The following is a 12,051-nucleotide window of genomic DNA, read 5'->3' on the forward strand; positions in this document are numbered from 1 at the left end:
ATCACGAGTTTGGGCTGACGAGGTGGTAACCAGGTCGCGAGTCCAAGGTGACAACGATGCTGGTTTGACAGGAGGTTCTGATGCAAATTTAGAGGTCAATTCTCGAAAATTTGGCGACATGAGCGTGGAATGGAAGGAAAATCACCTATTAAGGTACACCTATCAATTGTCTAGTGAGGTTAGTTCAGTGATCTGAAAGGCACTGATTGATAAACAGCTGGCATATCACCTTTGGGATGCGCTTTCCAGGGACTGGAGCAATCCACCACCGTGGCCAATATTCGTGTTCGGAAAATGGCTGATCACTCTACTAAGGATGTTCCTGGAATGGATCCAGCCCCCGCCCCTGACGATCTTTGATAAACAGAGGGGCGCTTGGCAAGCACAGGCAATCAGCTGCCAAACACTTGAAACTTTGCTTGCCCATGACAGTGGACGTGACCGGTCGATCTCGTGTGCAGTTCTTGGACTCTCTGAGTCGCTCGCCTTGTGATGAGTAACGCAGCTGACAAGGTGACCCTGTGCAGATACTGTACACTGTGGCTCATCTGGGCATAGCTGATGAGCTAGGCAGGAAAGGACCACAGACAGCAGATGCCCTGGCAAAATCGCTAGGTAAATTCTCAAGCCAACAATGCGCACCAGAATGCCAGAACACCTAGACGCACTTCCCTGATGTAACTCAAGCCTTTTGACAGATTTTTCCATTCATCATCCCATTGCTGCAGGTGATTTGACAATCATTCAATCTGCGATTTGTTGGGCGCAGGGCTTGACAGTGAGCGATTGTACAGAGTACTGAGAAGCGCTGTTCAGATGGGAATCTTCACAGCGGTCAAGCCTTTGCACAGGGGAGGGCCAGCACGCTTCAAGAACAACCGCCTGTCTGCTGTGCTCAGAATTGACCACCCAAACTGTCTGCGAGACATGGTGAGCCCCCATTCCCTCCCGGCTTGTTCATGCTTTTGCCGTTACTCATCACCTGCGCGCTCTGTGACACTTTGACCTAGGTTGATTTTCATGGACAACGGAGATCAATAGATGCTCACCTCACCCTGTGGGACAAGAGAGCCCTGGGGCGGTTATGCTTGGGCTTGGGATTGAGATCGCATTTTGGGATGTGCAGGTTCTGCACCAGACGGATCACAACAAGCCGGCATGGGATGAGCTGGCGTGGGCGGTGCGCACCGGAGGCAAGGCCTTTGAGAAGACGCACGATGGGCTGTCGGAGTTCGAGTGGCTCAAGCTGGACCCCAAGGAGGAGGACAAATTCTCCAAGGCCATGAAGCAAGTGGACAACATGGGTACGCTTGACCCAGCAAAGGTCCCTTTCAGACAATCTCTCTTACCTGCAAAATTGTCCTAAATGTGTCAGAAGGAGCTAGGAGATAGCCTGACAGGGCCACGGATATGAGGGGCTTTGAAGCCATGATGGATCTCAGTCAGGCTTCAAAAAATTTAATGGCAGTCTGGGAGTGGTGTGGGAGGGCTGGGCGATATTTATGCTGACCCGCAGTAATCAGACTACCACAACACTCAGATCCATTTCCACCTTGTTTACATGCATTATTGGGCCAGAAAGCAATTTTGCCAAACACTTGACGGAATGCAGACACATGGCAAGTTTGTGATTTGAAGATGGGCAGTGACAAACTGCCCACAGGACCAATGAGCCTCAGCTCCCAGCAGGTCTCTGAAATCAAGTAATGTGCAGGGACGAATGCGATGGCGACTGACTACAAATGGAATGCGCACTCGCGCATTGTGGACATTGGCGGCGCGTACGGCTCTTTCATGGCGCACCTGCTCACAGTCAACCGCAAGCCGCGAGGGGTCCTCTTCGACCAGCCCCAGGTGATGCATGACTTCACCTGATGTTATTGTCTATGTTACTCCCTTCTTGGCGCTCGCACTGCCTGGCTTGTCTTGCGTTCTACCTTGGTGTGTCTAGAACGGCGCAAACCAGTCCAACACACACACAGCAGCGTGCAATGTCTCTTAGCTCTTACTGGTGAGAAGTGGAACACCTGTGGTGGCAAAACACCGCTGTCAGGCCACCATTACAATTCTCCAGTCTTGCCTGACACTGTCCGCGTAAATTAGAATTGGCCACGTCTGAAGGCCTTGGGCATGCAAATGTGTTTCTGTGGCATCACTTGCAATGGCTGGTATCCGGCAGGTCATCGAGAGGGCCAAGGAGATGTGGGCACAGAACAAGCACTGGTCCCTGCTTAACCCCCGCCTGGAGTTCGCTGCTGGGGACTTCTTCAAGCCGGGTGGGGGCTCTGCCTACCAAGCCATCACACCGCCCTCAGCAGCCTCCTGTTGGGCAATGTAATCTTAAGTAAGACAGAATGCAAGACATACAAGGGGTTGCAGGCACCAACAAGGAAGAAAGGGCTGCCTTGCAATATAAAGAGTAGTGCCTTCACAACACAAACATTCCCCGACCCAGGAGCACTGCTTATCACATTGCAGGATATAGAATCAGTCCTACTCTGTGGAACCTGACGTGAAGGGCAAGCTGTGCCTGGCCTTGATGACAAAGTAGCTGCATGCAGAGACGATGCCCAAGGCCAAGGATGGGGACGTGTACATGATGCGCCTCATCCTGCATGACTGGGATGACAAGGACAGCATCGCCATCCTATCCAGCATCCGGCAGGCCATGGGCAGCGCCAAGGCCAGGCTGCTCATTGTGGAGGTGGGTCCCCCGCTGCAGCAGCAATCTAGTGCAAAGGGCAGTGGCCGCTGAGAGAAACAAAGGGAATGTCAGACAGGGAATCTCAGATGATGCCACCGAGACCAGAGGGACGCTTGCTCACTAAAATTACACTATAGCTCTCTGGCAGATGGATCATAGGGACCTTCATGCCCACATGTCCCAAATCATTTGTGGGCAAGAAAGAAAATGATCTTGTGGATGCTGGAAATTTTGGCCACCCATGGGTAGTCTGCAGTGGCTTAGTTCGAGATGTTTTGTGCAGACCACAATTGGAGAGGAGTTTGCGGATCCCCTGTTCCAGCGCGCACTGCTGGATGTGCACATGATGGTGGCGCTCAATGGAGCAGAGAGGACAGTGGCGCAATGGTGAGCCGCCCTCTGCTTGTCATGGCTGACTGCAGATTTATGGGTCGTTATCTAGCCATGTGAGTATCACCAGGGTATTGCTGTATAGTGCTTAATAGCATTGGCGTGTTGTGGCTGCAGGAAGCAGATGCTGGGGGAAGCAGGATTTACTTTTGCCCGCCACATTCCCACCCGCAGTGTGTTCTCCATTGTGGAGGCATTGCCGGCATGAGGAAGTTGGTAGCTGAAGACATCCCACACCATAGTTCACTCATGTCTCAGAGGAGACGCTCAGCGCTTTGTTGCCTGAAGCCCTCTCTTAAACAACTCCACTGAGGAATGCTAAGCAATCCTTTTTTAAAAATACAAAATGCTTCAATCCTTGCTATTTGTGCAACACAGGCCTGTGTACAGTCTTTCATCTAAAGAGGGGCCCATGAAGTGGACGCATTCATGGATCTCTTGCAGCAAAGTGGTGACATGTTGAATGATTTTCCAGATGCGAAGCTCTTAAGATCCGATTCATGCACATGTGGGATCACTGAGAAAAGTGCCAGAAGTGCCACCTTTTGTGCGAAATGTAATGGATGACCTGCAGATGCTACCAGTATAGGTGTCGGAAGAGTCTTCACATGCCTTACAAATCAAAATGTCTGTGTAGCCCCTCTGACAACTCTTGACTCTGACGACTTGCGGCCAGTCCCAAAATACAAATTTAGCAACTTGTGGAGATTCTGCACCCTTTCCTCTTGCCCATTATATATTTTGGACAGCGTGCACATGCTTGAAAGCATAGCACAAAGCCTAAGTATGATAAAAACCTGTGTGCAGCAGGATTGCCTGTAAGGATAATGACTACACCAGATCGCTCAAAACAATCTATTGTTTCTTCCACAGCGAAAGGCTGCCGCCTTTGGTCGACACATACACTCAGCACTCTGCAAGCCCTTTGCACAACCTCACCACACCCTTAATAGATCTGATGAAATGTTCTTGAGTTCCTAAGGAGAGAGTTCTGAATCACCCAGATGCAAGACTAGTACTCCCTGAACACATGTGCACACCGGTCCCTGCCGGCTGCTGCTTGCCCATGAGCTCCGTACTGACTGCAAACTAAAAAGCTTACCATCAGCACCCACCATCTACGATGCTGAGTGCAGACAACCCTTCAAGGGAGAGAAAAGGCTTGCTGTGCACACTCAGATCAAGACAACAACTCGTGGACTATCTGACAGACCTGATGTGTGCTGCTGGGCACTGCAGCACAGTAAAAACACATGTTCCCACTTTCCACATGCCGGCATGATGTGAAAACAGGGAAATTATGGATGTCTGGGGCATGCGTGCTCGCATCGTCCGTCCCACACGACTGCAAGCTCATCCTAAGCACAATTACTGCACAAGCACGAAGTGCTGCCGATGGTCCCGACAGTGCCGGAAGCGCTCCTACGCTGAAGTGACCACAGCATAGCACGCCTCACGGTCATGCCCCAGAGGTGAACGCACTGTTCATGCGCTCAGTGTAGGCAAAGGCACTGCTGAAGGGATTGACCGGGGGCTGGACAGCGGCTGGCTGGGCCGGCTGCGGCTGCTCAATGCTGCTGGCAGCCGCCGCAGGTACCTGCTGCTTGACCTCCGGCAGCTGGCTGGGCGCCGGGCCGGCCAAGTTCATGCCGCCGAGTTTGTTAGCAGCGTTCAAGATTGCTTGCCCCGGCTCCTCGCTGTGCTCGCGGAGGAGGCCGTCAATGGTCGGCGGTTGCTCCGGGGGCGTTGCCGGCCCACCGGACGCCGCCTCCACGCCCTTAGCCGCCGCTATCGCCACGCTCGCCAGAGCCGGCTGCGGCCCGGGCAGGTTGGCGGCTGACGGCGACTTTGGGAAGGCAGTTCCCCCCGGAACCTGGGCCGATCTGGCGCCAGGTGGCTGCTGTTCCAGCCCCTCGCCGCCTTCCAGGATTGACTGCCGCACCGTGGCCTGCCTCGGCAACTGCGCTGCACTTGGCGGCTGCATTGCCTGCACCAACCATGGGTTAATGGTGAGGACCTCCCCCAAAAGGTGCCTTTGCTTTTTGCAGCAGCCAGCAGATCACACCCCCAACACAAGGCACCTCTTGCCTGCAACACACCTGTTGCACCTGCTTCACACGAATTCTGCCAGACTAGAAACTGGGTTGTACCTTTGCTGGGCTACCCATGCCGGGCCGGCCGGAGGGAATTCCGCGTGCGTCCAGCTCCGACGAGCTGACCGAGGCGCCCACGAGGCTCCTGGGCCGCATTCGCGGCGGCCTCAGAGCCTGGCCCATCACCTTCAGCTCCCTCACAATCTGCACCGCAGCCATCACACAACCTCAGTTGAATCTTTGAGCAACCCACCATAATGCAGTGCCAGTCATGTCCCCCTGCCATACACTCCCTCCCTTGAAGACTCTTCAGTGAAGAGAGCATCTTCTCTGGAGGACCTCTCCCTTGATTTAAGCGGACTAACCTATGATCTGATGGTTCGTGCATGCACGTGGGGCATTGAGGGGAAAATAGGCACCTCTGCGAAGGAGGGCCGCTTCTCGGGGACCTCCTGCCAGCAGCGCTCCATGAGGGAGCACCAGCCGGGCGCGGGCTCGGGCACGGGCTCGTACTCCCACTTTGGCGAGTTGGGCAGCGTCGGCCGCAGGCCGCCCCCTGTCAGCGTGATCTGATGCAGCAGCGCGTGGTAGTTGAGGCCCTCATACGGCTCCCGCCCCGACCACAGCTCCCACAGCACCACCCCAAACGAGTACACGTCCACCTGCGCGCCAGCCAGCCAACGTGAGCTGTCGCGATTTTCCAACCAACCTGCAATGGTGATCATCACTGAACACAATGGTAACAGCGCCCCAAACCTTGCCATAGGAAGATACAGAGTGGTGACTTGCCCAGCCTCACAATGCACACCGGGCCAGCTGCCAACACATGGACATCCAGAACAAGTTTGTGAGGAAGCCCGGGCAATTGGCGGACCTTTTCTGTGACGGTGTGGGGCGTCTTGATGATCTCTGGGGCGATCCAGGGCAGCGTGCCGCGCTGACTGGTGACATTGCTAACGTAGGTGTCGCGCTTCTGCTTAGACAGGCCAAAGTCGGACACCTTGCACACAGCGCGCCGGTCGCGGTAGCCGAGCAGTAGATTGGCGCTCTTCAGGTCAAAGTGCACGATGCTCTTCTGGTGCAGGTACTCCATGCCCTGTGGCCAGGACCACACCCAGTCAGCACACATGCCTCACTTGCTGATATTGCAGTACCCTTGGTTTAGCATCAAGAGCTGACTGACACTTACATCTCCCTGTCAACCCTTAAGGCTGAGCCAGGCCCGTCTTCGCGCCCCCACCTCTATCCAACTTGCCAAAGTTAAAATGAGTGCATCCAGAATGTCAAGTGGAAGCGCGCCGCGATCCATATGAGCTGGCACACTATAGCAGTAGAAATCAACCCTGAAAAAGAAGCTTTGGCAGCGCAGCCTCTCGCCATGCACATAGGGCAGCAGCACTGAGCGCACCTTGGCGGCGTCCATGGCGACGACGACACGGTGCATGTTGCCGCTGACGACGTCTGACTTGCGCGCGAGCGCCTGCTTCACGCTCCCCTGGCTCATGAACTCTGTGACGACCGCTGGCGGCCGCAGGTTGCCGCACCGGCCCATGTTGGCCCCACTGGCCATCGAGATCGGCTCCACGTCCTCCATCACAAGCCTGCCGTCCTCGTCTGTCTCCTGCACCAGCCGCATGCAACATGTTGGCCGGATCTCAAACAAATTGCAAGAGTGAGGAATGAACGGCAGGCGCACTGTTTTTCCCCTCAGCGGACAAGACCAGCTCTACTTATCATGTCACCTCGCCTCTTCCACACAAAGATGACTAACAAAGTATGTGGTATGTCTGCAGCACCAGTGAATATATCTATGCATCCCAAGCCAACTCACAACCATCGGTGGCAGGCTTGGCCATGTTTTCTATGCTTGCCACGCCATATGCAGAACCCGCGAAACATTTAGCTGGCCTGCCGACAATACCAGAAAAGGCGCTAGGTCAGCAAGGGGGCGGGGCCATTTCAAGCGAAACGAATGCCGTGCAGAAGACCACTGCAGCTGGGGAAGCGCACCATCTTGGGCAGGACAACGCCGTAGACCCAGACTACGTTGGGGTGGCGCAGGCTGGCCAGCAGATCGGCCTCGCGCATGAGGTCGGCCATGGCCGCCTTGCTGGCGGAGCCGTCCGAGCCGGAGAAGAACAGCGACGGATTCAGGCACTTAATCGCCACCTCGCTGCTGTGCCACCTGCCCAGATACACCTGCGCAGCAATAGTCTCTGTATCAGCACCTGTCAAATCCCCACACAAGAACATGATGGTCCCTCGACATACACTTTGCCATGCATGAATGGCGTTCAAAGGGGAATATGAAGTCTTCCATCCACAATACCATGAAGTTTGCTCATGCAGAAAAAACTGACATCCACAAAAGGCATTCAAATGGGCAAATAGACGAGTGAGTAACACGGCTTACCTCTCCATAGCCGCCGCTGCCCAGGAACTTCGCCATGGAAATCTCATGGGCATGGATGATTTCCATGCGGCCCGCCATTTGGCCAACGCTGAACTCCTCCTTGTGGGGAGCTGGTGCCACCTCACCAGAAGAGACAGCATCACCTGCCAACACAATCAGCTCTTTCAATACATCGTTCTCTGCAAAGACTCCGTGCCTCTCCTTGTCAAGGATCAAGCAACAGGCATGCGAGGGGCAGACAAGAATGCAGTATGTTTGTTGGCAGGAGGCTGAGGCCGAGGAGGCACGCACCAATGTCATCAGAGATGCTGGCCGACTTGCGACCATCGTCACAGGGCTCCTTGCTCCACGCCACATACACATGCAGCTTGTACGACGTCCCCTTGTGCTGCTCCGCAAAATCGGCCCACTGCAACATCGATAGAAAGAACACCGTCAGCTATCCTGCCACATATGGTAGATGCATGCGCTGACAGCAGAAGCAGGATAAGAATAGACTGGCAAAAGTGGAAAGTTGACTTTTGCGGAAGGTCATTTTCATAAGAACAATCTTCACTAGAACAATTCCTTCAAATTGACGTCCAAAATTGTCTACTTTTATGAAACCAATTGTGATGTCAGCACAGCCCACCTCATCAAACATGAGCTGGACGTCCTCGTCGTCTAACAGGTCCACGTACACAGTTGGGTCGCTGGGCAGCTGGTACTTGAGGTCCATTGCCTGCATACAACGGTGACAGGAACCCTATAGAAAAAGACACCCACATTCATGCATTGACACCATCCCAAAAACCCTTCCTGGTGCTTCCCAAAGTTGGACATGAAAATGCATCTGGGCATTTCAGGGGGGGAAAGAAATGCAACGCATGCTCACATCCGGGGGTCCCGACATGGATCTGGAGGAACTTGGTCTGACCACCACGCGCTCCAGGGCCTCCTTGAGTGACGCCAGAGAGAACCAGTTGGACACGCTGACCAGCCTGGTGTCGCCGCCCTCATACTCGAAGTGGCCGCCAGGCTGCCGGATGAAGTTGCCGTTCGAGCTGCACACCACCCTCACCTGCAGTCGGGCAGGGCAAGGCTTCAGCAATGCAAGAATTGGGACATAGAGAATCTCGTCAGGACTGAGTCAACATCTCTGGCCCCCACATGCACGATCAACCAACAGTCATGCTGGACTGTGCTGATTTTCAGTAGCAAAGCCAAGCCACAGCTTCCTGTCAAAGGCTAACCTTGGTGGAGAGCTTGCTCTCCAGGCCGCTGCTCTCGACCACAGGCGCTTCCAGGGGGTCGCTGGGGCCAGCCAGGCTGGCCGAGTCCAGGTTGGTGGTTCGCATGCTGCCGTCCTTGCTGGGATCGCTGGGCATTGCTGAGAGAGTCTGCACACTGCTGTACCTACTGGGCTCGCTAGGTGATATGCTGGGTACTGCAGAGTACATGTCAACTGCAGAGTACATGTCAACTGCAGAGTTGGCCTGCGGCTGGCTCTGGCGGGGCACCAGGAGGGCCTGTGGAAGAAAAGGCAGTACAGAATCAGACATACAGCAGCCAGCAGAGTAAAAGCCACCTGAGTGGCATGCCTACTCAGCCCTTCCCTAGCAGCTGTCAAGGGGAAAACACCACCCTAGCCTCAAAACAACAGGGTAAAGGGGCAAGGCAGCGGGTCATGTGTGTGGACAGGTTGATTCCATTTTCGACAGAAATGCTCACGGATGCCATCTGCTGTTGATGTTGCTGGTGCGCAGCATGTGCAGCGTAGTATTGGTGCAGAAGTTCCACCTGTGACAGCCCCAGGGAGGGCTGGGCAGCCTCCCCAGGGCTCCCAGCCTGCGCGAAACATGGCAGCTCCCCTATTACCGGCCTGACGGGCTCCGTAGCGCCGATCACCGGAAGCGCCGCCGTCTGCATGTGCGCCGAGTTCATGCTCTGGCTGTTTCGCATCGCCTGCAGCTGCCGCGCATCCTGCACATGCTGCGCCTGGCCCCCGGGCGCGCTGAACCTGCGCAGCCGGTCCTCTGCCGCCCCAGTGTAGATGCCGGCCGTGCCGTACCCAGCCGGCAGCGCGCCGATCTGCGAGAACTGCCCGACCATGTGGCCGGCATCGTTGCTCAGAGTCTGCGGCATGGGCGCCGAGTACACACCGGCCGCCGGGGCCGCGCCGGCCTGGGCCGGGAAGGGCCCTATCATGCGGCTGACGGGCCCGTTGAACTGCGGGGCTGCCCGCAGGAACTGCCCCGCAGCGCCCATCATTGCCGCGCTCCCCTCAGGGATCTGCCCGATGCTGCCCAGCGGCAGGCCCCCGACCATGCCTGCCTGCAGCGGCGCGTGCATGGTGGGGAGCTGGCCCACCATACCCTGCCGCTGAAACTCTGAGGACGCGCGCCCACACCGCGGGCGTCCCTGGTACCCCACACCAGCTGACCTGTCCATTGAGTCTCCCATGTCGCTGTAGGCTTTCTTCGTAGGCGACGTGGGCAGCTGCATCCCATAACTGGTGATATCGCTGGGCTGTTCGTCTGTTGTGGGCGACATCAGCCCGTGCCCCCAGCTCTCGTTGGTTGTGGCCTGGCTGTGCCAGTGCGTGTCGGGGAACTGCACTGGGTAGTCCAACTCCGCGGACAGCGCAGCGATGCCCGAAACTGCTTGCTCTGCTGACACCTGACCAAAGGCAGGTGCTGATCCAACCCCCCCGAGGTGCTGCGGGAGGCAGCCTGCTGCTAGCTGCTCCTGTATTCCAACCTCTCCAATGACCTTGTTGGCTCTGAAGAGTGCCTGAAGCTCTGCTCTGTTTATCAGTGAGTTGCTGCCGCCCACAAAGCGTCCAAGAACCTCGTGCTGCTCTGTCAATTTTGGCTCAAGCGCTCTCAAGTTTGCTGCTGTGAGGGCGTGCGGTTCCGAATGCTGGCTAACCGATCCATGCGAACTGGGCATCATAGAGATGGAGTCCGCTCAGGAGAGGCAGAGCTTGGAAAGCCGCCCCATTTGTACTTCGCGGCGCTCCTCAGCGTCCCTGGCTCGCGTGCCCTGGATCAGAACACCAGGACACATCACAGATGTACACACACATGCAGCATGTGCAACGCTGGGCGCTTTGAGGCCGGCAGGACCTACAGCCTGTGTACTTGACACCTGCGCAGCTTCCAACACTGCCGCTGAGGGGCTCCCCAATGATGCCGCCTACGCGGGACGCCTCAGCGCAGCACGCTCGGTGCCAATGCCATTCCTAACCGACAAAGGGCGTGGAAATGCCACCAGGGACGGGCACCTGCCGTTCAGGGGTGGTTGAGCATCTTTGTGTACCTCGGGCAGCGTTGCTGCAAGAACTTGCGTCAGGCACAGAAGGCCCGCAGCACCGACTCCAGGCTTGACAGAAACTGTGCTGGCAGCACACATCCACGAATACTAGGAAGAAGTTGCTTGCCAGTGCTTGAGTGCACCATGAGAGCCAGCAGACTTCACCAAAGAAGATGCTATTGCTAAAGGCAGCACACTGTGCATTTTGAAAAGTGCTCACCGTTCCCCGCTTCCGTTTTTGGCACTAATGTGATCACTGGGCTGATCCCACTCCTCTCCTCTCCCCACAGCCCGAGCTGCGCAGGACTGACAAGTGCCGGGTGGTGAGGTGGTGCTCGGCGGACACAAATCACCCTCGCCCCGGAGGCCTCACACGCTGCTCGCCCTAGATCTGGACAAGCCCAGTCCTCTCGAAACTGGGAATGTGTGCGGATGGGATTCTATCTAAAAGCCAACGCACTTTTTGGCCTATGTCGCACTTTGCTAGGAAGGAACGCCGTTGTTGCCATCGGCAGGCGACATGTCAACTTTTAATTCCTGGGGCTGAGAATGTTCCAACTTCGTGGCCTTCCTTTAATGAAAAATGTGTGTGATCATTGTTCAAGTTCTGGAACAATTTGGCTGCCTTGCCTGCAAATAATTTTCACAGGCAAGTGGCCCTTGATGATTGTTGGGATGCCATAACCCGTAATGTTAAGAATTGGGCTTGGGCCTTCATGCGGGGCTTGCGCCGAATTGGGTATGAGTTTGTTATTCGGTTTGACACCCTTGTTCCTGTGGAAGTTGATGCTGTGATGCAGCTGCTAGATGCGCAAGCACTGCAGGTTTGGGATGACATTGACATTTGCCCTAGGACCTGCCCGTCCAGCAATGCCACCTTGTGTACATATCACAGATGGTTTGCTAGGCCAGCTTGTGTGCGCCACCCTTGCCAGCTCTTACAGCAGCCTTTGAGTGCCCGTTGCTTGCGTATACTGTTGAAGTTCAGGATGGGTTGTCATAGTCTGCCCAATGTCTCGGGCCGCTGGGCAAGGATTCCCCGGCCCCAGCGTTTGTGCATGCGTTGTGCCCAGCAGGTTATTGGGGATGAGCGCCACCTTGTGTTTGAGTGCCCTGCCTTGCAATCTGTTCGGGACAGATATCCTGGGCTGTTTGGT

General features: G+C 55.7%; 2 protein-coding genes across 2 annotated transcripts; one reads left to right on the forward strand and one right to left on the reverse strand.

Moving 5' to 3' along the window:
• Nucleotides 1–351: 351 nt before the first annotated feature.
• Nucleotides 352–3,666, forward strand: COCSUDRAFT_66185 (hypothetical protein). Its single transcript, XM_005647633.1, has 9 exons — nt 352–388; nt 528–615; nt 770–930; nt 1,127–1,304; nt 1,715–1,854; nt 2,180–2,276; nt 2,562–2,704; nt 2,988–3,091; nt 3,212–3,666. Exons 3-9 carry the CDS (start codon nt 817–819, stop codon nt 3,300–3,302), a joined length of 867 nt encoding a protein of 288 aa, XP_005647690.1. The 5' UTR covers nt 352–388; nt 528–615; nt 770–816; the 3' UTR covers nt 3,303–3,666.
• A 1,560-nt stretch (nt 3,667–5,226) lies between these two features.
• COCSUDRAFT_15794 (kinase-like protein) lies at nt 5,227–7,440 on the reverse strand (the record flags this gene model as incomplete). The annotated part of the gene is made up of 5 exons (XM_005647634.1): nt 5,227–5,391; nt 5,607–5,849; nt 6,062–6,283; nt 6,596–6,708; nt 7,179–7,440. 5 exons carry the CDS (start codon nt 7,438–7,440, stop codon nt 5,227–5,229), a joined length of 1,005 nt encoding a protein of 334 aa, XP_005647691.1.
• Between the last annotated feature and the right edge of the window lie 4,611 nt (nt 7,441–12,051).

This window comes from Coccomyxa subellipsoidea (assembly GCF_000258705.1).
Source record: "Coccomyxa subellipsoidea C-169, whole genome shotgun sequence".
Lineage (NCBI taxonomy): Eukaryota > Viridiplantae > Chlorophyta > Trebouxiophyceae > Coccomyxaceae > Coccomyxa > Coccomyxa subellipsoidea.